The sequence below is a fragment of the Salmo trutta genome, chromosome 27 (assembly GCF_901001165.1).
Source record: "Salmo trutta chromosome 27, fSalTru1.1, whole genome shotgun sequence".
NCBI lineage: Eukaryota > Metazoa > Chordata > Actinopteri > Salmoniformes > Salmonidae > Salmo > Salmo trutta.
Genome location: NC_042983.1, coordinates 32,450,090 through 32,477,933, shown reverse-complemented (window position 1 = coordinate 32,477,933; position 27,844 = coordinate 32,450,090). Strand labels below are relative to the sequence as shown.

The 27,844-nt window shown below is 42.2% G+C and overlaps 1 protein-coding gene across 2 annotated transcripts in view; it reads right to left on the bottom strand.

The window, feature by feature from the left end:
- Positions 1-27,844, bottom strand: part of LOC115164906 (EGF-like repeat and discoidin I-like domain-containing protein 3) — a 224,387-nt gene that overhangs the window by 12,895 nt on the left and 183,648 nt on the right. For both annotated transcript variants that reach the window (XM_029717822.1, XM_029717823.1), the window contains one exon: positions 5,925-6,080. In XM_029717822.1, coding sequence (XP_029573682.1) covers positions 5,925-6,080 — 156 coding nt within the window. The remainder of the gene's footprint in view (positions 1-5,924; positions 6,081-27,844) is intronic.

The following is a 27,844-nucleotide window of genomic DNA, read 5'->3' as shown; positions in this document are numbered from 1 at the left end:
CTTACACGTTGTTAAACCGTTCTGTATGGACCTAAAATCTTTACCCTTGCTATATATTGTACAGTTTAATTGAAGTCTATTGGGCTCGGGAGAAGAGAACCGGTGGTATCAGTTGCAGGAGTGCTGCCACAACGGTAATATAGCAGACACAAGATACAGTTGAGCTATTACAACAGGGAGGCCAGGAAGAATAAAAAAACAGCAGTTGATTGAAATATGACAAGGATCTCTCTGGAGCCGTCCAGAGACTTTCACACTGCCAGGCTCTCTCTATGAAACAAACAGGGTGGAACAAGAGATGTGCAGGACCACTAAAAAAGAACAAACGGTAACAAACAGTGAGAAAAAGGAGAAGAGAGAGCGAAAAAGAGGATGTAGCCTACTGACTTGCCCTTGTGGTTTTACTTGGAAAATAGTAGACCAGGGTTTAAATACATGAGTATTTGGTTATTTGTAATTGAAATACTTATGTACAGTGTATTTTCATACTTTCTAATAATATGACCCGAATCAACTACTTCTATTGTAGGTATTTGAAAGTTTTTCCTAATAATTTCCGATAAATAGCCAACTACACTGCTCAAGGGAACACTTAAACAACACATCCTAGATCTGAATGAAAGAAATAATCTTATTAAATACTTTTTTCTTTACATAGTTTAATGTGCTGACAACAAAATCACACAAAAATAATCAATGGAAATCCAATTTATCAACCCATGGAGGTCTGGATTTGGAGTCACACTCAAAATTAAAGTGGAAAACCACACTACAGGCTGATCCAACTTTGATGTAATGTTCTTAAAACAAGTCAAAATGAGGCTCAGTAGTGTGTGTGGCCTCCATGTGCCTGTATGACCTCCCTACATCGCCTGGGCATGCTCCTGATGAGGTGGCAGATGGTCTCCTGAGGGATCTCCTCCCAGACCTGGACTAAAGCATCCGCCAACTCCTGGACAGTCTGTGGTGCAACGTGGCGTTGGTGTATGGAGCAAGACATGATGTCCCAGATGTGCTTAATTGGATTCAGGTCTGGGGAACGGGCGGGCCAGTCCATAGCATCAATGCCTTCCTCTTGCAGGAACTGCTGACACACTCCAGCCACATGAGGTCTAGCATTGTCTTGCATTAGGAGGAACCCAGGGCCAACCGCACCAGCATATGGTCTCACAAGGGGTCTGAGGATCTCATCTCGGTACCTAATGGCAGTCAGGCTACCTCTGGCGAGCACATGGAGGGCTGTGCGGCCCCCCAAAGAAATGCCACCCCACACCATGACTGACCCACCGCCAAACCGGTCATGCTGGATGATGTTGCAGGCAGCAGAACGTTCTCCACGGCATCTCCAGACTCTGTCACGTCTGTCACGTGCTCAGTGTGAACCTGTTTTCATCTGTGAAGAGCACAGGGCGCCAGTGGCGAATTTGCCAATCTTGGTGTTGTCTGGCAAATGCCAAACGTCCTGCACCGTGTTGGGCTGTAAGCACAACCCCCACCTGGGGACGTCGGGCCCTCATACCACCCTCATGGAGTCTGTTTCTGACCGTTTGAGCAGACACATGCACATTTGTGGCCTGCTGGAGGTCATTTTGCAGGGCTCTGGCAGTGCTCCTCCTTGCACAAAGGCGGAGGTAGCGGTCCTGCTGCTGGGTTGTTGCCCTCCTACGGCCTCCTCCACGTCTCCTGATGTACTGGCCTGTCTCCTGGTAGCGCCTCCATGCTCTGGACACTACGCTGACAGACACAGCAAACCTTCTTGCCACAGCTCGCATTGATGTGCCATCCTGGATGAGCTGCACTACCTGAGCCACTTGTGTGGGTTGTAGACTCCGTCTCATGCTACCACTAAAGTGAAAGCACCGCCAGCATTCAAAAGTGACCAAAACATCAGCCAGGAAGCATAGGAACTGAGAAGTGGTCTGTGGTCTCCACCTGCACAACCACTCCTTTATTTGGGGTGTCTTGCTAATTGCCTATAATTACAACCTGTTGTCTATTCCATTTGCACAACAGCATGTGAAATGTATTGTCAATCAGTGTTGCTTCCTAAGTGGACAGTTTGATTTCACAGAAGTGTGATTGACTTGGAGTTACATTGTGTTGTTTAAGTGTTCCCTTTATTTTTTTGAGCAGTATATTTAAAACATGTACTTCATATAATTTTTTTCAAACTGAATTATTTCAAATACCAAACAGACCTTTGTTGAAATGCATGGGAATATTTAAATATTTAATTAAAAAATATACTTGAGTATTTTCAAATACATGCCAACACTTTCCAGGTGTATTTCCAAATACATTCCAATATTCAACTACTTGTATTTTAAAATAAAAAAATATCCAAATACTAGACCAAATAAAATACACTTGGAAGTAATTGAAATACAGTAAATAGAATTTGAACCCAGGTCTGGAAAATATAGAAGTTCACTGACTGGGTCCAATCTTTATAACGCACAAGTCTCTTGGTATAATACAATAAACAAAGTTAATTATTTGTATATTTTTTCAAAAACATCTCTTTAAAAAGGCAAACATTGAAAGTAAAGCAATGTATCTCCCTGCCAAGATGAGGGGAGTTGGAAGAAAAGGCCAGATGTTTGGGTCTAGTTATTTGACTTGGTTCATACTGAGCACGTCCTGAATCTCTAGACTTCTGCAGCCTCTCGGAGAAGACACACCATGTTCCAAACCTCCTCAAACAAAGACATCCATTCATGTGTCCTCACATGTCCTCACTGACAGTCTATGGTGGACATCTATGCTACACAGTGGGATTTTTTTTTCTCTCACTCTGCAATGACTGCTTACTGCTTTCGCTCTAAAAGCCAATGGATGTGTACCAAATAGTCCATCTCCTTCCGTTCTGCGGCACACCTTTAGTTTGACCCAGGAGCCGGCCTTTTCCCCAGCATTGATTTTACTGGCTGAGCCAGTCAAGGGCGTACATTACTGGACGAGCCTGGGGGGACTCAGGGGGTTGACCACTGACCATACTTCATTATTCAAAACTGCTGCAGAGGCGAAGAGTGCAGGTCTCCTAGGCCTAGCAAACTCCAGCTCTTATGTAGCTTGTGGCTAGCTCGGGTGACACTAGGCAATCTCAGCTCAGCCTTGCCTTCATTGGTTCCGCTCAATCAAATTCACATCCGCAAGCCAACCACTTCTTCAAGCGGCGAGGAAATATAGACCGAATCACAGCTAATCTTGACCCTTCACCACATGTTTCAGATGTGGTGGTCTACAGAGCACTGCCAAAGGGGGAGGAAACGAGAGCTATTAGTGGTTAATCTTAAACTATGATTGTATTTACGCCATCTAACATGCTGTTACCCTCTGACCTGAGGGGAATTGGCAGGTCCACTGGCTAATTAACCCTTTGGCACCTAAGTGGAACACCATTACTGATGAATCAATTACTTCTGTGCTTGATTTCCCCCATCAACGCACTCTGCAAATATTGGCAAATAGGAATCCGCAGTGAGATCGGTGGGCTGCTGCGAAGATGGTGCTATCACTGAATGTGTAAATCTTTTTGAGTGCAAGTGTGAGGAATTTCATGTTGTCAAGTCTGCTTGTGTTAAATCAATGTGTGAGTGTGTCACTGTTTCCATGTGTCAGTGTATAAATGGAGGTGTGTGTTCCTGTGTGAATTTGCATTTATTTGATAGATAGACAGATAGATAGTGACGGAATGTATGGTTTATAAATACATGCAACATCTAAGTGAGTGACAGCCAGTAGTGTCTGTGGCCATGTCCCCGGTAGTGGCTGTGTCCCCGGTAGTGTCTGTGGCCATGTCCCCGGTAGTGGCTGTGTCCCCGGTAGTGTCTGTGGCCATGTCCCCGGTAGTGGCTGTGTCCCCGGTAGTGTCTGTGGCCATGTCCCTGGTAGTGTCTGTGTCCATGTCCCCGGTAGTGTCTGCGGCCATGTCCCTGGTAGTGTCTGTGGACATGTCCCCGGTAGTGTCTGCGGCCATGTCCCTGGTAGTGTCTGTGGACATGTCCCTGGTAGTGTCTGTGTCCAAGGGTATCTGTATGCTGGCCGAGGCCTCTCCTCTCGGTCTCAGCCACACTGAGGCTCAGGAGGGGAGAGACTTGAAGAGAATATTTACAAGGCTCAGCCACTGTGCCCAACCAGACCCCCACCCAGACGGAGACACACACACACAAACGTTCACACACTCTCCGTATTGCACGCACACATGCATGAATGTGCACGTACAAACACACACTCAGATTCTCTCTCAAACAGTCATGCATGAATCCACAGACACACACGCAGGGCTCTTAGCCCGACCAACCTCTCCAAGCCTGTGGCGCTACAGGAAACGCCTCTGCAGTCCGGCAGCCTAATGCGTCCTCTAGCATTAAATGCCTGAGAGGCGGAAACACCTTGAAAAGTAATATAGCTGGAAAGCTCATCACAGCTCTGTCCTGGGACACACTGATTAACAGCCATCCAGGCCTTGTTCCCAAATATGCTCCAAAACACGTGTCACTCATTCCACGGAGCGCTGAGTGTCTGCGGGTTTTCGAATTAAGGTCACTAATTAGGATGTTTTGATAGGATGTTTTGTTGTGGATTGCATAGTTCATTAATACTTATTCCATATGTAGCATATGAACGTGCCATTATATAGTGTCGCTGTATTCTTAGTCTATGCTTATGGTCACAAATGAGGAACTATAGATTTCAAAACAAAAGATTGCTTGGATCCTGCCATTGTCTCCTTTACCTCTTCTCTCTCGGTCCTGCCAGGTTTGACAAACGTTTGAAAGTCTTCCAGTGTTCAAAATTGAGATTGGTTGAAAACGCGGTGGCCTGCATCCAAAGATCATCCTGGGTGTTGAAATTATAAACTCCTCAAGCGAGGCATTCAATCAGCGGATGGAGAAGTGTTTTCAGGCATGGGCCGCTAAACTGACCATTTATTGGCACATGAGGGCATACAGTAAATTGATGTGTGCCCATTGGAGGGTGATATGTGCCATAACAAGTTACCATTATATATCTGTTTTCGAACCCTTATCTTCGCCATGCTCCCGTTATGAAAGCCTGCTTCAGGAAACAACATTTGACTGTATAAAACAGCTAATTTGATCACTTGTCGTTATGCTCATTTGGTGAATTTATGCTTCTGGGAAAATGTAGTTCACTATATTCTGTTAAACAGAGACTGGAAGCTGCCAGTGTGTTTTACAGGATTGAATAAATCAAGAGATCTCTGTGTGTGTGTTTAGGTGTGTTTCCTCCCAGGTTAGCCCTACTCTGACCATCGTAAGTCCGTAAGCAGCAGCACCACGAAGTCCTTATCTTTAAACAACACAGCGAGAGTAGCAAAGTAAACAGACCTCCTCTAAAACAACAGCCCGAGTAGTGTTGCTGCTCTCCTGATAGCAGGGAGACAGCCCTTCCGCTGGCTGGCGTGGGCAATTGGAACGAACACGTGTACTCTATTGAAGGACCGCAAACACATTTTCGGGCAGTGTACCGACCAGGACTGCTAGACAACATGCCCTTATCTGATCCAGGAGACGAGACAGCGGCAGAGAGGCCCCAGCAAGCTGTGCTGGAGCCCGAGATAAGAAGATGCAATGCTAACACAGAGATGAGACCAGGACGGATCTGGACAACTATAGGCTGCACAACATATTTCTCCATTCATTCTGCTTCTCCCATTAATTTACTATTTCATTCAATGGGGTGCTATTCTTGTTTTCATAATGGACATTTTTATTCTGATGCATTTGGGCTATTACTGCTGAATGTTGAAATATTGTTTGGCTTTTACAACTAATAATACTTCTGCTTGAGTTCTGGCAGACACTGTTCCTTCCAGTACTCAGGGCATGCAGTGTTTGTGTTCCATGTATTTTTTAATGGAGCAGTTTGGTTATCTTCATGAAGTGTGGATGGCTCACCTTGTCCTTCTTCTGTTTTTCATCTTGATATAGGAGCCACCTCTCTCCGTCGTTGCTGTAGGCCACCTTGTAGGAGCCGACGAACTGGACATGGCCAAAGTCCTTGGCCCCCTGGGTGATGATGCCGGTGATTTTAGTAGGCAGGAGCATGTCAACCTGAGAGAGACATAAAGAATGGGGTGGGTGGGGTGGAGGGGAGAGAGAAATACACTTTACTTAGTCACCTCTCTGACTCAGCTAAATGAAAGTGTCAGTGATGCTCAATTTTCTCCTTCCAGTCCGTCAGCATCTTTTCTCTTCTTATCTCCAGAGACGATTTATAAAGACATTGTACATTTGGTTGCAGGAAGTAACCTTCAATTATTCACAGCATATTGAACAACAAGGCCTCTCCTCAGCAGAGCAGAAATCGCCGGCCATAGCAGCTTCTAAAAGCCGGGCAGCACCATATGGGTAAATGTTTTAACACACTCTCATTTGTAGCCTACATCAAAGGGCTTGGTAGTAAACAGTGTAGCTGTTACATCATTTACTTTTAAGGTTAAATTATTCCTCATTATTTAGAGCTAACAAAACAGTCCATGTTTCTGGCTGTTGTGTTAAGCCTGGACTTTAACACACAATAACAACAATGTACAGAATGTACCATAACTATCTATTTTACTATTACCAAGCCCATGCAGGATTTCATGCAATTACCACCAATTAAGTCAATGGTTTGTCTGGGTTAGCATCTCTATATTTATTATGCGTTGATTATGCTCAATGACTAATGTATGTGAATTCACAATGCCAAAAACAATACATTGTTTGAATCTAAAGTGGAAGAACCTGAGAGCAAGGCACACTGAATGTAAGATGGGTATCCCTGGAGTATAGAACTGTGCATTGAGGGAAAAGTTATCTGTAGTATCTGAGCAGAATTATGGAATTATAGGTGTTTTCGCTTTATCTTTCATAATTTAACCTCAGTCAGCATAGCGTTGCATTTGAGGAAATAAACAAACAAATGTGTGCATGTTGAGTCCCTAATCATACCAGGTTGCATCCCACAGAGGAACCAGGGAGAAAAACAGGTAATGTTCGGGTCATACATTTTGCATTCTGTCAACGATAAGATCCTTTAAATCTCTCTAAATATGCACTTTAGCAAGGCACTTAACCCTAGTTGTGTTGGATAAGAGTGTCTGCTAAATTATTAAAATGTAAAAGTCTGGATTTGAAAAATGAAAAACATTTGCTGACCACTATCATCAAACTCTCTGCAGTTGCATGGCCAAACTGTGGTGGCAAAGTATCAAGACCTAATGTCTATAACATCACGACCGTAACTGTCTTATCAGATCCATGCACAACAACAGTCCCCTGCACATGCTAGAGAGAGGACAGGCTGAGTTTTGCCATTGCATGGAAACTAATAAAACATATTGGCATAGAGAGAATGGCGGTCAAAAAGGAGAGAGGGGAAGTACAATTGAGAGAGCTGGATTTCCTAAACTGAATTTACAACATGCAGCAGGAGCCCATATATTATCCTGATTAGTCTGGTCAGAGTGAGTATGTGATAGCGTGGCTTCTCTCTCATGTTTTCAAGACCCTCGCATGACTCTACGTTACTGTACATCATTAAAGACATTATATTATTATGCATTGCAACACAATTTTACATGAACATTTTAGTCATTTAGCAGACGTTTCTTTTATCCAGAGTGACTTACTGGAGCATTTAGGGTCCGTTCTTCACCTAGTCGACTCTGGGATTCAAACCAATACCATTTCGAGTACTGGACCAACTCTCTCTTAACTGCTAGGCTACCTGCCGCCCAATACAACATATCACAATGCATTACACACACAAACATGCCTCACTATGGCGCGTGTTGCACATGAGCTCACATCTCCACAACACCTGTCATGAAGCCGAGATATTGCTTCAGAGCATGCCTTCAGTCCTGTTCAAACCTCCCAGCTCCTGACAGACTTCGGGGTGATTCCCCAGGGATTCATAGAAGTTTTCACTACAGACACCCTGTTGGAGGAGCAGGCAGGCAGGCTCAGGCCTGCTCCCTGACTTTTAAGGAAGAAAAGCCTTGGCTTGCTGTCAATCTTTCTGTGCTCTTATAAAACAGAGTTACGTGATATGGAGTAAGCAACCATCTCTTGGGGTTCTGAAAACAACATAAAATGGGTTCGCTCTCTGAGGTGGTATGTCAGTTGCACAGTTATGGTCCTAATTTAAGTCTTGGTACAAGGGCACTTTACCTTGATATCATGTAGGAAATTATACACATGAGCTTAAATCGTTTGCTATGAATACACTATTCATGAGCTACCTCCTTCAAAACCAGAATTGAAAGACCCTTCACCTCTTTGTTTAACGAAGTGTTCATGTCTGTTTCTGAGGGGGGGAGTACAGTATGTTCCTATGGTGCATATAAATATGTTTATGGTAACCTCTCTTTTATAATTACAATAATTGCAAACAGCTTTCTCATTGAGAAAAGGAGTGACACGTCACATTGTGAGGCTTGATTACCCTCCAAGCAGAGCACAGCGCAGAGGTAATCTCATTCTGGCCAACCAGTCGAGTCTGCCACCAAAACAAAGGCACGCTTGAAGGGGAACCTGTAATTGCTGTCACAGGTAGCGGTCAAAAAATACGACCGCCCCTGGCGCAGCCAGCTCCCAACACTTTGATGGCCCAAACTGAATTAAAGGGTGAGATAAGCTTGTTAGAGCCAGGCAACCCCCCAACCTTCCCCCAACACACTTAACCCTGGCACACCAGAGGCTTTTGAAGTCTTTGCAGCAACCTCTGCATGGTTGTGGTGGAGAAAGACACACACAAAAAACAATACCAGCATTCCTTTCTTTCTCTGTCTCCTTCTCCTCGAGGGAGTAGAAGATGACACAAGAGCCCCACCCCCCCTTCTCCCTTCCCCCAACCCCTGTTCTCCATTTCCACCCGTTTCCCCCAACTGCGGAAAACATTTGGGTATTCACAAAATGTATTTTGGAGAATTAATTAGCACTGCTCCTGCAACACCTGGGGGTGCTAGAATTCGTGTCATGGTGCTAAGAGGCGACATATGCATGTGTTTCTCACAGACAAAGAGAGAGCGAGAGAGAGAGGGAGAAAGAGAAAAAAAAGTAAGGGAAGAGAGAGAAACTCCCTCGTCTGCTCATTAAGATGAAAGTCGACGTGTAATCCCCATGTCCATATTTGAAGTGGTGGTGTTGTCTGAGGGCTGACTGCTGTAGAGGAACACAGTTATCCCCTCTGCTGCTCCATACCATACATCTATAGCAGCAGACAGCAGCTAGCTCCCCCTCAAGCTGTGCTGATTTAATTGTGTGTGTTGAAGACTCATTTAATCTACACTGCTCATATAACCTGACCCAATTTCTAGCCTGCGGGGAAGTGTGCATGTGCTTGTGTGTGTGCCTGGGTTTGTGAGTGTGTGTGGAGTGTACACAGTGCACAGAGCAGGAGCCAGGGTAGTATACTGTAAGTACAGTTCGTGCAGGGATGTGGACTGGACAGGATGATATCATGGCCCATCAACCCCAAACTGGGGCCGCCATCGTTAAAGCTTAAAGCAGAGGTGTGAGAGGAATAGGCCAATTCCCATGGTTTTCCCTAGCGTGACATCCGTGCTCAGAAAACTAGATAGGAGTGTCTCTTCCTGTATCTTAGCAAGGGGCCCCTATATTTGAATAAACCATCATAGTATCAAGACATGCAAGCATAATGCTGTTGAGTTTCTTTTTATGAAGGGAGAAATGTGTGTGAGTTTCTATATGTCAACTGTTTGAGTCAACACAGATCCCGACCTGTGAATTCCTTAGCAACACACAGAACAGGCTCCAAGCATGTTCTAGAACACCACCTCAATGGATTTAACAGGCCAAACCACGCGCTCTGGGAAAGCCTGTTGAAGAGGTGGTCGTGTCGAGGCTTATGCCTGATGACCTGATAATCACAGTCTTGGCTCCAACTCTAGGCAACACTCAGGCCAGCCCAACTGGGAGACACCACATGGGAATATAAGAGTGAAACACCTAACACACACACACGCACACACGCACACACACTCCTAACTCCCAATCCCTTCCATGACTACCGTTTCCACTTGAGGCAGTGGGATGTCAAATCACATAAGGCCTCCGCTGAGCACTGACATGGCAAAAGGCGGGTTCTGTCAAGTAAGAGGTGCGTACACCTCTGTTGCCTCGGGGCCTAACTCACAGTGGAGATACTAAAGGCTCAGTATTGGCTGTATTGGAGTGAGACCAGCCCCTGCTGGGGTAAGCTAAGTGCAAGACATGCAAAGTTCAACACAGAACTTCCTGCTCGCTCTGACAAATCGACCTGTGTTCACTGCTTTTAACAGTGCCACGTCACCTCACCCTCCTAGAGCAAAGGTTCAATGACAGTTGTGGCGCATACCGATCCACTTTAGGAAAAAAGTGTCAAGCGTTGAGTGGAAATACTTGGCTATGTTGAGAAAATTGTGGAGAAATATTGGTGGCAGCTTCCCAATATTGGTCAAAAATGAGCTAATAAAAGTGTGCATCTTCAAGCCAGTGGTAGTTTTAAGCCTTCCAGTAAACAGTAAATCGAAGGACACTACAAAGCAGTCTGAATGTTCGAGCCAATTATTTTCTCATGTCCTTGGTATTAGTATGCATCACACTTCCTTTATCCCTCCCTCCTTTCCTCACCTCACTCTGTTTCCTTTGCCAAACTTAGCACAAACAACTGTCAAATACTCTTGCCACCCTAGGTATAGACTGTTCTCTCTGCTACCGCACAGCAAGCGGTACCAGTGCACCAAGTCTGGAACCAACAGGACCCTGAACAGCTTCTACCCCCAAGCCGTAAGACTGTTACACAAGACTGCTAAATATCAAATGGACAACCTGGACTACCTGCATTGACCCTTTTTTGCACTAACTCTCTTGTACTGACTCTATGCACACACACTGGAATCTACCCACACACTCACACATGCTTAAACTGACGCACCAACACAACATATACAAAACATGCACACACGTGTGTACTGACACCACATACACAAACACACAATCTCACACACACACACACACACACTTTCACACTCACCACATATGCTGCTACTGCTCATTATCTATCCTGTTACTTAGTCACTTTACCCCTACCTATATGTTCATATCTACCTCAATTACCTCGTACCACTGCACCTCAACTCCCTTTATATAGCCATGTTATTTTTACACGGTATTGTTATTCATTATTCACTGTGTATTTATTCCTTGTCACTATTTCTATTTTTTATTTGTATCTTTATCTTTACCTCTGCATTGTTGCAAAATGACTCATAAGTAAGCGTTTCACTGTTAAATAAAATTAGATTTTATCTGATGTGAAAAATGTTATGCTAAAACATGCAGGTGTAAAACTGTTGAGTGCCTTTGAGGAGAGACTACTGTGATCAGAGTGAATTTGTCACAGCACACACAGTTGAAAAGACTTGACAGCTTTTCATTTAGTGGGAGCCTTTTTCCCCCATGCATCATTTAAACCAGCGGGCCCAAGCTAAGTGCTTGAGAAGAAGTTTTAAGCATAAATTCACCTGGGTGCCAAAAGACAAAGACAGAATGGATTATAAAAACACAATTAAGGCGGGGGATCAATTTCCAAAAGAAATCTTGGATCAAATCCAGTTATTAAAAGGTAAACATTCTACATCCTTCTGGAAAATAAATTCCATGTTTCTAGGGATGGGCTAGAGATAGACTCTGCTTGTCTCATTAACTCAAATCAAATGGGGGGGAAGAAAACGGCCATGGAATCAACCATGCTGACAGATCATTTAAAGCCCATGCAGCCTTTGTAATTGTATTTTTAAATCATCACTGTATGTCTAATAAATCACTGTGTGTGTTTATTTCATGAAAATAACTCACTGCACTGCCCCTTTAAAGCTTTGACAGTGTGGAGGGACTCCATTGGTTCAGTGTGTCGTGTCCAATATCTGTTGGAGAGTAGAGAGGGACACAAATCCACGGGGCACATCCAAATAATACCTGCTTTCTCCTGAAGTGTGCACACGTTCACTAATCCCGACACATTTAAAAACATTGGATTGGTGTAGGCATGGGCTATAGTACCCGTTATTTCCTTTTAAATCCATGAAGGGAAGTAAACAAGTGCACTCTTTGGGAGAAAGGAGAGATTATTGGGATGCAGTCAGAAATTACCTCGACTAACCTGTACCCCCACACATTGACTCGGTACAGGTACCTCCTGTATAAAGCCTCATTATTGTTATGCAAATGTGTTGTGTTAGTTTTCTATATATTTTTTTACTTTAGTTTACTTAGTAAATATTTTATTAACTCTTGAACTGCATTGTTGGTTAAGGGCTTAATAATAATTAAACAAATTAAAACAATATGAACAAAATAAAAACCCTGAGATTTCAGATTCAGATGCAACATTGCAGTCACCCATTTTACAAATTGCGTTGTGTTGTATTCGGCGCATGTGACAAATACACTTTGATTTGGTCTTACAACAGCGGAGAGAACGCTGGAAATTACACCCACTGTGATTCTCATAAACAGCATATACGTTGGATTTGGCAGGTGGCAGGGTTAACACGGGGTTAAGACTTACAGACCAGGCGCAGAGTAGTACTCTGTACTCTCTTTTCATCTACTATACTGGGATAAAATTCAGCCATTCATTTTGTTAAAAAATTGATTACAAGTTTATTATACGTTTCTCTTTCCTTAGTGGTCTTTGTGAGTGCTAAAAGTGTCAAGTGTGAAGCATACACGCACACACGCACGCACACACACACACACACACACACACACACACACAAAGACTGTTGACAGACACAAACTGTGAATGCCAAGCAAGGCCTCTAATATGATCTATACCTAGTTTCCTCTAATGTTGCACCCTTTCTTAAAATGGACAGCTCCAGATCAATCATATTATCATCGTGTGTGACTGACAAGATGCTACATCTATAAGGTGCTCCATCTACTTGTGAATATTCAATAAGAATCTCTGATAGAAAAGCAATGAGATAAGCACATGGATACAAGTCTGGTCTTGGAGTGGGAGATTGGCTTTGATATATGTTGAAACAGCCAGATACACATGTAGAATGCATAGGAGGCAATCTGGGCAGCACTGAGTTGAGTCGAGGCGCCTTCAAACCTTACATTCCTACAGATCCCTGAGATTAAGGCTCTCTCTCTCTCTCTGCTGGAAACTCATGAATCAATCATTCAAAGATAAAAAAAATAAAATAAAAAACATCCAGCATCAGTTGAGCGAGAAAAGAGACGGGGGGATGAGGCCGACGTGTGCTAGAAGATAAGAAGAGAGAAGATAATGGAAGGTGAGGTGTAGCATTATCCAGGCTCAAAGGAGGGCTGTTCATTTAAAGATGTGATGGCCGGGGGACACTAAAAAGCACCCAACTGAATCAGGGAGGCAGATGGATCTAGCGTCCCCACAGTAACTTAATTTGGAGGCTAATTGAATAAGCGCGCTAGCTGCGTGGAAATTGAATAAAATAGAGCTAAGTAAGGGCCATATTGGACTGGATTGAAATTAGGCTCAGCCAATAATGCTTTAATTAAATTAGTATCAGATGTGTTTTTCAAATTAGTTTAAGTTACTTCTAAGATATTCCTGGAATCATGAATTCACATCTGATGTTCTAATGATTATAAGAGACAATGACGTTTGGCGTTACCAAAGATTCCTGAGCAACAGCTCTTAAATGTTTTTCTCTATTTTTCTCTATAGGCCCCCGGAGATGAGTATGATGAGTGTACCGACCACGAGTCTCATTGTTAGTCTCATCCCGTACTCTGCCCTGGTGGACCAGTCCACACACCTGCCCTAGAGGACCAGTCCACACACCTGCACCTAGAAACATATGCAAGCGCACGCACGCACAGATACATGCACACACACATACACACACACATGATGCAGGCTCCATATTTCATATTTGCCACCTTCATCGAATATCACAGCTGTGGCTAAATGGTTGTGTGCTTCTCTCTGATTGCATTGGGAACCACCTGGAGATTTTGTATCTGTAACACCCTTTCTTCAATTAGTTCAGCAAGGCAACTTGGCCGCAGGTGCTGTTCCTATTGATTCCCTAATGCGTGTGGAGTAATAGGACAAATAATGATAAAATGCCAGGTAGCACCGAGAATAAAGAATGCAGTTAAACTGATTAGAATTTTGAACGCTCATGGATCCTCAGTCTGCGCGGACAAAATGCCATCATGAATACTTTGGACTAGATCAATATGGAAGGCTGGCAATAGCAATAGTTAGGCTGCAGGGGACTCTGCTGACTGCCTGAGAATACATGACCAGATGCCTCTAGTGGTCCCACAGGGGGCCTATCCTGAAGGACACTGAGGACAGATCACCCTTCAACATTCCCAATTACTTGTTGCATTCCACTTTTTCGCCATGCATGTCATTTAATCAAAACACCAGTGTCTTCTTTCTCCCAGACAATCAAAATCCCTCTATCACACAGCTTTTGACTCCTTTGGAGAGAGACATGCTTCAACTCTGAGCTGTGCTCTGCATAAACACTCAAGACAAGATGTGAGTTTCAACCGGTAGGCATTAGAACAGTTCTCCAGTGTAGATGGAAATAAACATCCAGCTAATTTTATTGATTAAAGAGACTGAGTTTGTGGTCGGAGCAGTATTGCACCAATTTCATTAGGGAAGCAGTGCCTTGCAGGAGCCTAATATCATAATACCATAATAATACTTGGATTGCCGCAAATACATCTGAAGAGGAACAGAGCAGGTATCTATCAAGTAGTACTTCTAATTAACATTCCTGTTTTCTTATACCTACGGGTTTGTCAGTGTCCCTGACGTGTTAGGGAGCGTTGCAGCTTGCTTCATTCGCACGTGTCCTCTGACACTTGGAAGTTGTCATAATGATACATTTTTAGGTTCATAAAATTAAAAAGAGTAAGCCTACTGTAAATACTATCTGCAAAAGGTTAAGGGTCAATTCAAGATTCAACAACCTTCTCTGGTCTGATGAAACCAAGATTGAACTCTTTGGACTGAATGCCAAGCGTCACGTCTGGAGGAAACCTGGCACCATCCCTAAGGTGAAGCATGATGGTGGCAGCATCATGCTGTGGGGATGTTTTTCAGTGGCAGGGACTGGGAGACTAATCAGGATTGAGGGAAAGGTGAACAGAATACAAAGAGATCCTTGATGAAAACCTGCTCCAGAGCACTCAGGACCTCAGACTGGGGCAAAGGTTCACCTTCCAACAGGACAACGACCCTAAGCACACAGCCAAGACAACGCAAGAGTGGCTTTGGGACAAGTCTCTGAATGTCCTTGAGTGGCCCAGCCAGAGCCCGGACTTGAACCTGATCGAACATATCTGGAGAGCTCTGAAAATAGCTGTGCAGCGACGCTCCCTATCCAACCTGACAGAGCTTGATAGGATCTGCAGAGAAGAATGGGAGAAACTCCCCAAATACAGGTGTGCCAAGCTTGTAGGGTCAAATCCATGAAGAATCTAGGCTGTAATCGCTGCCAAAGGTACTCCAACAAAGTACTGATTAAAGGGTCTGAATACTTATGTATACGTGATAATAAAAACGATTTTTCTTTGTCATTATGGGGTATTGTGTGTAGATTGATAAGGAATTTTTTTAAATCAATTTTAGAATAAAGCTGTAATGTAACAAAATGTGGAAAAAGACAAGTGGTCTGAAAACTTTCCGAACGCACTGTATTTGCTGCCAAAACATACGCAGTCGTATTATAAATAGCCTGCAGTTTCCAAACTCAATTCCTCTGCCTAAACTAATCCAATTTACATCACCTGCCATACATATTATGAGCAGAGCAATAATGAAGATTACAGCACTGTTTTCATTGCAACATGACTTAGTCATTATAACCCCACAATTAACTCTGCTGTTCTCTTTCTTCAGTCTGTTTGAAGTTGGAGTCTGTAGCGGTGAAACAGCCACATCCGTTTGCCATATTACAACAACAAAGACGTTACTTCAAACAAGGAACACTGTTTTATTTCCCTCTGACATCGTTGCACATCATTACACGCACGATAGAACAGGAAAGTATTTGAAACATTTGTTTTACCACGACACTGGAGCTCCTCTTCTCTGTGTAGCCCTTTGCTGCAGTCAAATGACCTCATGAACCTATAATATTTTTCCTAATTTCATAATGAATAAACATCATATATATATTTACAAAAAATTATATGGGGGATTGGAAATGATGCAGACTATTACATTGATGGAAGCTACAATCTATATGCATTATTAAAGCTGATGTACCCTCTATTTATTATTTAAAAAACCTGCAGAAAATCCAGTGTTTCTATGTCATATGGTTTTGTTATACTTCAGTCTTCTGTGATGTACAGTATATAAAGTGTAATGGGATGAAAACTTAACTTTTTAAGCCCATAACCATGTGTGTGTGGTGCATACTTTTGTTTCAAAGTAGATTTGTTTAAGAATACTTAGAAAGACTATGATTTAGCCCACTGCAGAAAAAGGTTAATAAACAAAATAAAAACAGTAATGATGAATGCCAACAGACACAATAGGTTTTCAACAGCTACGCTGCTGAACCCCTAAATACGCCTGGGGCGGCCAGCGGCGCTGTTTCCCTTTATGCGGATCTCAGCTTTAAGAGATTTACTGCAAATGATAGGCATTTAGAGACATGCCTACTGTATGCTTTCACCCATATTACGTTTTAAAAGCTGAACAATCAGAAACACTCCTCTCAACGCATCATTCTGAGCAGTAATGGAGAGTCCATCCATCATCCAATCATTGCCTTGTTTTGAAGCTGTTTATTATCCATTTCTGCTCCATTTTCCTACTGAATCGGATCCCATTGCACTCTGACAATTACGACAGAGTGGCCTTTGGTCCCTAACCCCATTATGACACACATTACTCTGTCAGGAACACAGTCCAACCTGCTAGATGAGCAAGTAACCAGCAGGGTAATAACCAGCAGGGCAGTAACCAGCAGGGCAATAACCAGCAGGGCAGTAACCAGCAGGGCAGTAACCAACAGGGCAGTAAGCATCAGGGGTGAAACCAGCAGGGCAGTAACCAGCAGGCCAGTAACCATCAGGGCGGTAACCAGCAGGGCAGTAACCAGCAGGGAAGTTGTACAGCTATGGCTGTAGTTACTGCATTACACTCTTAGAAAAAAGGGTTCCAAAAGGGTTCTCTGGCTGTCCCCATAGGAAAACCCTTTTGGGTTCCATGTAGAACACTATATGGAAAGGGTTCTACATGGAACTCAAAAGGGTTCTACCTGCAACCAAAGAGGGTTATTCAAAGGGTTCTCCTATGAGGACAGTTGAAGAACCCTTTTAGGTTGTAGTGTAGCGACTCACTGATAATTGAGTAAGGCAGTGCGCTGCATTTAATATTATCAGAGACCAGTTACACACATGCCCAACTGGTTCTCTCTCAAAGTGTCCATGCAGAAGTCCCCCCCCCCCTCCTCTCCCCATCATCAGAGCTGGGTATAATTATCAGGGTGCCACAGACAATCACCACACATATTTATCACTGTACTGGAGATAATTAGCTGTGAAAATGAAGTGGCCAAGGGATGACAAACGAGCAGGCGAAATGGGATTTATTTTATAGCTTGTTCATAACCTTTGCAGGTTATTGAGGCCAGAATAAATGGATACATCCCAACTGAAGTAGCATGACGACCCAGACATTGTGCAGGTGGTTCTGCCCGATTACTGGATGACAAATGTCTTTGTAGCAGTCTGGTAAAGTGTTTTGTATTGCCAGTTGATTAACTCATAAACAACTCAATGCACTACAGCAATGTTACAAGAGAGGCCATGTTTTGTTCTTAAATATTGTAAAGTAACAAAACCTTTAAACACCAACAAATGTAAGAGAAATTCTTGTCTGTATGAAGCTCCACAGAAGAAAGATAGGGGAATGAGCCCTAGCATCAATCAGTCCTGCCTTATAGCGGAGTGGCTTGGCAGTACCACCCTCTGTATAAATGAATGATATGTACCCATTGATTCTTGAAGAATATAACTTAGAAATGCCTCATGAGCTTAGTTCAGCTGTCGTATCACATGAGAACCCAAACTATAAGCTTTGTTTTACTCTGTTTGTAAACAAAGTAAATGTAATACTGCACAGCCTGAAAACATGGTTAAAATTATAATTTTGATATCATGGATGGTCAGTCCTTGCATTCATAGAATACCTCAGCTTTTTACTGACACAAGGGTGGGTAGGCTGCTTTTTTATTGTTTCTACTGCTGACTGCTGCTTTAACATGCTAGCCCAGTGTCTACATTCACCCCAACACAGTTTCCAATAAATACTTTTTTCTACATATTTCAGGCTGGCAGTGCACAGCAGTAATGCCACGTGGAAGTATGGCTGAGAAGTTAACATCATATCTCCACAACATGAACCAAGGCGGTAACTCCCTCTCACAGGGCTCTCTGGGACATCCAAAGGGGGCTTGTATTGCATTTAATCCTCCTTGCAGAGCAAAAAGACGACACTGAACCACCAGAGCAGCGCTCACAGGCCATATTTCATCTCTCTGCCTGTGCCACAGGGACATGTAAGCTTATAAGAAAGGCTGGGTAGAGGGACTTAAACCTGGTCTACTGAGGTGAAAGCAATTTGTTTACAGTCCTTTGGTTCCTCACTTACAGTGTTGAGGTGCTGCTTCCTATTAGAAGTACTATTTTACACAGGAAAACAATAATGTTGGAAAGGGTGAGCTTATTTTGAAATGAATAAACAGTCTGTTATGAGGTCCCAACAACTACTGGAATACCACATTTGAATTCCAGTTTGTCTTCATAGGGGAATACGCAAGACATTGAGAATACAGTACAGTGACATCAGAAGAGTATTCACACCCCTTCATTTTTCCACATTTTGTGGTGTTACAGACTGAATTTAAAATGGTTTACATGTATATTGTGTGTCACTGGCCTAAACATAATACCCCATAATGTCAAAGTGGAATTACGTTTTTAGAAATGTTTACTAATTAATGAAAAATGAAATGCTGAAAAGTCTTGAGTTGACAAGTATTCCACCCCATTCTTATGTCAAGCCTAAATAAGTTCAGGAGTAAAAATGTAGTTAACAAGCCACATAATAAGTTGTATGGACTCACTATATGTGCAATAATAGTGCTTAACATGATTTTTTTTATGACTACCTCATCTCTGTACCCAACACATACAATTATCTGTAAGGTCCCTCAGTCAAGCAGTGATTTCAAAAACAGATTCAACCACAAAGTTTTCCAATCCCTCACAAAGAAGGGCACCTATTGGTAGATGGGTAAAAAAAAAAAATGTAAGCAGACATTGAATATCCCTTTGAGCATGGTGAATTTATTAATTACACTTTGGATGGTGTATCAATACACCCAGTCACTACAAAGATACAGAAGTCCTTCCTAACTCAGTTGCCAGAGAGGAAAGAAACCGCTTAGGGATTTCACCAATGGTGACTTTAAAACAATTACAGAGTTTAATGGCTGTGATAAGAGAAAGCTGAGGATGGATCAACAACATCGTAGTTACTCCACAATACTAACCTAAATTACAGAGTGAAAAGAAGGAAGCCTGTACAGAATAGAAATATTCCAAAACATGTAACCTGTTTGCAATAAGGAACTACAGTAAAACTGCAAAAAAATGTGGCAAAGAAATTAAGTTTATGTCCTGAACACGAAGCGTTATGAATACGAACCATCATGTTATGAGTATGCTTGTCATCGGCAAGGACTAGGGAGTTTTTGAGGATAAAAATAAACAGGATAGAGCTAAGCACAGGCAAAATCCTAGAGGAAAACCGGGTTCAGTCTGATTTCCAACATACACTGGGAAACAAATGTACCTTTCAGCAGGACAATAACCTTAAACACGAGGACAAATATACACTGGAGTTGCTTACCAAGACATCATTGAATGTTCCACAGTGGCCTAGTTACAGTTTTGACTTAAATTGGCTTGAATATCTATGACAAGAACTAACTTGACAGAGCTTGAAGAATTTTAATAATGTGCAAATATTGTACAATCCAGGTGTGCAAAGCTCTTAGACATTTATCCAGAAAGACTCACAGCTGTAATCGCAGCCAAAGATGATTCTAACATGTATTGACACAGGGGTGTGAATACCTATGTAAATTAGACATTTTTGTATTTCTTTTTCAATCAATTTGGAAACATTTAAAAAATATGTTTTCACTTTGTCATTATGGGGTATTGTGTGTATTGGTGAGAGAAAAACATATATTTCATAGATTTTTTATTCATGTTGTAACAACAAAATGGGGAATAAGTCAAGGGGCATAAATACTTTCTGAAGGCACTGTATACATGTGTGTGTGTTTGTGCAGGCGTGCGTGTTCGCATGCGTACATGCGTGTGTGTGTTAGTGTTGCACGGTACACCGAAACTTCACTTCACTTTGTCTCCCCTGCCTCACGTCTCTCCCAGTCAAGATCATCTTTGCTCGAGCCTCGAACTGACTTTGCGTATGAATGACATCATGGGTCTTAAAGAGACAATGCACAGTTTTATAAAACTAAGCGATTGCTTATTCTATGCATGATCAGTACCATAATATAAGACCCAAATGCAAGGTAAACAGATTGTTTTTCATCTGTAGGCTCATGAAAACAAGCTCAATACCTCAATGCACGTAGACACTCTTATTGAATATGCATTCACCTGTATTGTGAAGAGGTCTAGGCTACTGTACATCTTGATTTACCCAGTTTACCAATAGAGATAAATTATTACAATTGTAGTGTTATGTAGTTAGACTGGTAAAAGCCAAAGTGAAATTGATTATATTTTTATATAATTTATTCATTAATGCATACATTCAAAAATCTACATTTTCAAATGCAATGATATTGAACAAGAAAGATCTGTCTAGATCAAATGCCATTCTGTGACTTTGGCTAATACGCCTTGTTTTTTTGCCGTGGTATGGTTTGGTATTGTTTTGGTATAAGTATTGTGATGGTATCGAGTATCGTGATACTAAATTTTAAGTCAAAATTCTGGTATCGTGACAAAACTAGTGTGTGAGTGTGTGTGTGTGTGTGTGTGTGTGTGTGTGCACGCTTGCTCAAGGGTATTTTAAAAGAGAGGGGGTGGGGGGTCTGACTGAGAAATAATGCATAACAGGTCCATCTGCACTGGACACCTGACAGGGAGAAAGAACTAAAGGGGAAACTCCAGGAAAGTTTCACACAGTGTTGAGTCATAGTTAAAAACACACACCCTCTATGATGGAAACGGCAGGGGAGGAATGCCTGTGGAATGCATGTCTTAATTAATGAAGTGCTCTGGACCTACAAAATTAGGTTTCAGAACAAACATCAGAACTATGACACCACCGCATGATCTGCGTTTGATAATCTCACAATGCAGTGGTGGCTTTACCTACGCAAAACACGATTAACTAGGGCCTGGCTTGTTTATCATAGTCTACACAGACATCTGTTAGTCTTACACTGATGTCGCTTAGGTCAAGAGCTTAAACACAACGGTGTTATATTTTATGTGTTTGTGTTGCCATAGCAGAATCTCCCTGTGTCTTATGGATTTGAGTGATGGCAATGTTTGACTTCCTGTGGATATGAGAGTAGTGCATCCCCACAGTTTCAAGCATTCTGCTCAGTCACTTCATAACAATAATGATTACAACACTTTTCTCACCACTGGGCTCCTTAGTACGCTGCATGACCAGTTAAAGTATGGAGAGAAGCAGTGGAAAGCAATGCTGGGGTACGGAGAGGAGGGAGTTTTGTTAGACAAACGGGATGATATTATGTTATGGGATGCTGTTCTTGGGTTGCTACAGTACACTACTACAGTCTCTCTGCTCACCAAACTATCTGTATGGGTGACTCTAGGAAAAGGATGCTTTTATAACCTTTCACTATTCCCAAGCAATTTCAGTCAAGACCTGAAGAGATTTCTGTGTTTTTTTTCAGGACACTCAGCACATCAAGTTTACACTTTAATGTAGGGCAGTTACTTCATTAACAAACTGGTAACTAGAAAGTAATTCTGTCGCCTGTCTAATATACAGTAAGATAGGCACATTGAGAGAAGGACAAAGAAGGTAAAACTCAAATGTGCATTCTTAATAATGACACTAGTCCAGCATAAAGCCTAGTTAACTTTCAGACAAAAAATGGACTATCAGAAGTTAAGAGGCAGAGATTAAGCACTCCATTCCTCCTTTAGTCATCTTTTTTCTGAGGACTGTTTAGCATAACCAGCCAAAGTCTTACTACTGCTCAAACAATACATGCCAGAAGTTCCATATGTATTCTATGCTGTAGCAGGGATATTGTGAAACTTGAAAAGCACAGTGTCTGGAATGTTCCCTTTGCTATATGGACATGTTAATGTGCATAATTAACTAATCAGCTTATGCCAGCTGGAACGCTTGGCAGCTCGCTTCGATGGCTTCCAGCTTCCGTCCTGGCAACATCTTGACAGATTATAGTTCAGGCTCCTCATGTGTAATTGCATCTCCCACAAGGCGTGAATAGATTAAGCAGATATATACAGAAGATGTAGTTTGATTTGATATTTTATGTTGTCTTGAAAAACAAATTACAAAAATAGTTTTTATTAATATGTAACTTGGAATTTATTCATATAATCTAAAACAAAATTGCACTCAAACACTTAGGTAAGGAAAAATGTAGTATAGACTGTCCCCAATGTAATATCTACAGTGCATTCGGAAAGTATTCAGACCCCTTCCCTTCTTCCACATTTAGTTACGTTACAGCCTTACTCTAGAATTTATTAAATTATTATTTTTCCTTATTAATCTACACAAAATACCCCATAATGACAAAGTGAAAACAGGTTTTTAAAAATGTTCGCAAAAAAACAAAACAGAAATACCTTATTTACATAAGTATTCAGACCCTTTGCTATGAGACTCAAAATTGAGCTCAGGTGCATCCTGTTTCCATTCCTTTATGTTTCTAAAACTTGATTGGAGTCCACCTGTGATAAATTCAATTGATTGGACATGATTTGGAAAGGCACACACCTGTCTATATAACGTCCCACAGTTGACAGTGCATATCAGACAAAAACCAAACCATGAGGTTGAAGGAATTGTCCGTAGAGCTCCTAGACAGGATTGTGTCGAGGCACAGATCTGTGGAAGGGTACCAAAACATTTCTGCAGCATTGAAGGTCACCAAGAACACAGTGGCTCCCATCATTCCTAAATGGAAGAAGTTTGGAACCACCCAAGACTCTTCCTAGAGCTGGCCGCTTGGCCGAACTGAGTAATCGGGGGAGAAGAGCCTTGCTCAGGGAGGTGACCAAGAATTCCGATGGTCACTCTGACAGAGCTCCAGAGTTCTTCTGTGGAGATGGGAGAACCTTCCAGAAAGACAACCATCTCTGCAGCACTCCATCAATCAGGCCTTTATGGTAGAGTGGCCAGACCGAAGCCACTCCTCAGTAAAAGGCACATGATGGCCAGCTTGGAGTTTGCCAAAAGGCATCTAAAGGTCTCTCAGACAATGAGAAACAAGATTCTCTTTGGCCCGAATGCCAATTGTCACGTCTGGAGGAAACCTGGCCCCATGCCTACGATGAAGCATGATGGTGGCAGCATCATGCTGTGGGGATGTTTTTCAGCGGCAGGGACCTGGAGACTAGTCAGGATAGAGTGAAAACCTGCTCCAGAGTGCTCAGGACCTCAGACTGGGGCGAAGGTTCACCTTCCAACAGGACAACAACCCTAAGCACACAGCCAAGACAACGCAGGAGTGGCTTCGGGACAAGTCTCTGAATGTCCTTGAGTGGCCCCGCCAGAGCCCGGACTTGAACCCGATCTAACATCTCTGGAGAGACCTGAAAATAGCTGTGCAGCGACGCTCCCCATCCAACCTGACAGAGCTTGAAAGGATCTGCAGAGAACAATGGGAGAAACTCCCCAAATTCAGGTGTGCCAAGCTTGTAGCGTCATACCCATGAAGACTTGAGGCTGTAATCACTGCCAAAGGAGCTTCAACAAGGTACTGAGTAAAAGGTCTGAACTGAATACTAATGTAAATGTGTTTTTATTTATTTATTTTTTATTTACAAAAATGTATAAAACCTGTTTTTGCTTGGTCATTATATAATCCATTTTAGAATAAGGCTGTAACGTAACAAAATGTGGAAGACGTTAAGGGGTCTGAATACTTTCCAATACGCATTTCTTTGTTATTTTTTGCCATGCGTTCTAGTTACAATGTTATTGTTCACAAAACATGTTAATACAATCTACTTAAAAGCCTGAGGAAAAAAGAAGCTTAACAACTTGGGCAATTGTACAGAAGAGGTGTTCTCCATCTCAGGTAAACTCTAAAAGTGCTGGTTACAATGTTGATTGTGATAGCACATCAACTTCATCTGTTAATGTTCCCCTCGTCAATTGAGAACATGTGGTACACAACGGAAAACGTGTGGTCATTTACAGCAACTGCCAGACCAGGCGGCATTAACACAGCACTGCAGTTAAAACAATTTTGTGGAAAACTGTATCTTCTCTGTTGTTATATATGGCAGTAAACATTTGGTTTATGTGTTATCCAAATGTGTGGGTGAGCGAATAGGATGAGATCAATGGAAAATTCATTACAATTCAATCCAACCCCCTCTGTCCTTTCTCACAATGGTTCTAGATCAACTATGTCTCCATCTGTTATCAAGTATAATACTCTTGTGGATAATAATACTCTTGTGTTGTCAGTCAAAATGCTACAGTACTTGACACACATTAACCTATAACCAGGGGCGCAACTTTGGTTTTAGAAGTGGGTGGGACATATAATAATTTTTTATTTTTTTATCCAGTCGGATAAACACTCCAAACATCCTACCCGACCGCTCGGAGGCGTCCGCATGGTCCGAAAGCACACCGTTGCCTCGTTTTGTATCACATTCCAATGATATAACTGGGGGGGACAAAAATGCAATTTCAGAATGTGGGGGGGGGACATGTCCCCAATGAAAGTTGCGCCCCTGCCCATAACTGCCCATCAAAAACTGCCTGCTGTTCTCACCTCATCACTGTAAATGGTGCAGGATTAGGGGGTGGAGGATAATGTTGAGGGGTGAGGTGCAAGTGATGGCCAGCTGGCCAGGTGAATGGTGCTTGTGCACAGATGACCATACATTTTATCTATAGGGGTGAATGGCAGGTGGTGGTTCAACTAGGCAGGATACAGACAGGGTGAGACAGGTTTAATGACAATGGAAACTCTCATGTTGCTTTGAGACACTAGGAGGCAGGAAAAAGCATTGCCAGCAAAGACAACGCTTAGAGAATGTATTTTTGAGGCAGTCTATAAAGGCAATAATTGGATTAAAAGCTCTATTGATAAAATCTAACTTTGTTTGTGAAAAATCTAGACAACATTTATTTTTCAAACAACCTATCAAATAAAAGTTTCTATTGACAATATCTCACTTTCTTTGTGAAAAATCTGTCATAAAAACATGATTTGAAGCCAAAGGCCCTCTCTCTTATTTGAGCACAATATTTCAAAATACATTTTGGTGGACATCACTCAATTCTCTCTTTGTTTGTTTCAGTTATACAACAGAATTGAGAAGAAGCCTGTCACACTAGTCTTGGGGAGATGTGCTTGACAACTTAACACTTTCAATTGAGTACCAAACTTTTATGGAACATATATTCTGTATCTGATAAACATGGGCTGACAAATAAAATAAAATGCATTTCAGCTGATTGATTATACCATACATTGAGCTGGAATAAAAAAATAAAGTTTAGGACTTTAAACAGAAAAGACAAAACAAAACATGTATATCTTATTGTTAGTTTATCTTCCACAGGCCATTTATATTCCTTCAACTATTATTAAAAACAGCAACCCCTCTAATGCCACTCCATACCCCCATATGACATATGGACAGAAAAGAGCCGTAGCTCTGTACTCTCTGTAAAAGCACACCAGACATATCTAACTAGAATACTGAGGGTCATCTACAGGAAAACCAATATGGTAGGCAAGGCAGGCAAGAAAGGAAAAGGGAAAACATGGAGAAGCAATTTAAAGCCATAATTAGGATAACAACTGGGATGGTCAGTCTGAAAGAAACTAAGTCAGACCGGCGAGATACTCTCACAGGGAGAAGAGACCCATGGTTCTCATCGTCAGGTTTTGCAGAGGCCTGCCTGTCAGACTTTCACCTGGCTCAGTAATTTTGAGTGTAGTTAGTGGTGGATGTGCAGAATTACACAACAGTGGGTCTAATCCTGAATACTGATTGGTTAATAGCGCATTCCAGAAGGTGTCTATTCCACAAGTTACCCCCGGCTACATCTATGACATTAAAATGCCTATTTACTCTGTTCCATCTGACTGCGCAATCTACTGTTGCATCAGCCCAGGAAGGGAAGTTATAAACTTCATCTCCACAATCAAAAGCATCTAGACATTATCACACATTTCTTTTAGACTAACATTTAGTTTTCAACAGCAAAGATTTGTATAAACCTTACTGTCTGTGTCTTCGACATTAGCAACATTGCTTCAATATTAAGATTCGATCTCCAACTGTCCCATAGTAATGAACGTGTAGGAGTCGGGAGTCAGGACGAGAGAAAGAGAGGCAGGCAGCGTTTCTCAGCCAGTCGAAATCATGAATCAGCTGGCATCCTTTTTATGGATATATACAAAGAAATATCAATTGAAAAAAGGTCAAACGAAATGAAGTGCAGCTAGTTTGCAGTCTTTCCAGCTTCAGTTTGAAGTTCTTGTGTTAGCTGTGTTGTTGGCTAGCTCCTCTGAACAACAGTGTCCTAATGAGGGAGCACATTCTTTACGCCAGGCGAAATTGTGCCTCATTAGCTCATTGTTATGGATGTATCCAAATAAAATGTCACTAGAAAACAGTTTAAACAAATGCAGCTACTGTTGTTATTCTGTCTGCACTGTTTGACGTGACTGTAAGTAAGCCGTAGTTGGTGAGCTAGCAAGCAAGGGATAAGAAAGTTGCCAGCTAGTAAGGCAATGGAACATTTAGAACGAAAGACTGGCTCTCGTCCATAGATACAGAACAAAAAGACTGAGCGACTGCGACTCGTCTCTGGCAACCGAACCAATAGAACGAACGACCAGCCGGCTTGGATAGCAACCCTAGATTTGTTTCTGACTATATCTTGTGGAAGGATGAAATAGTATGAGCAAATTCATCAAAAGAACGTTTTTAATGAAAATGTCAATCAACATTTGAATATGTTGGTAACCCGTTGTATAAAAGTGATAATGCCCTTGAAGCCGGTGTTTAATGCCCTCGAAGCCATCTCGGGCCTAACAACTCCCATGCCAATATCCTCCAAACACCGGCTTCGAAGGCATTATCACTTAAACAAACTTGGAGGCAAACGAAAGAGGAAAGCTCGGCATCTCTGTATTGAAAACATCCAAGACGAGAGCAAGGAAGTCATGGGGTTTGAACAAAGAGAAACTTGTCTGCATTAGTTTATGGGAGCTTAGATAACCCAAAGCGTCCAGCCTTGACAGTAAGATTGATTGTTCACAGGCCGTATTGATCTTTCAACCATGTGAACGAAATACATCAATACGAGGCTCATCACTATCTCAGTTAAACTCTCCATGCCGTAACGACCATACTGTTATTCTGTTCATGTTCATAGCTCTAGGAACCCTAATGTCAACAGCCCTAATGTCTGCTCTGGGATTACATCCTTTTGTTGTCATGTTTAAGGTTTGTTGTAATGTTTAAGGTCAAGG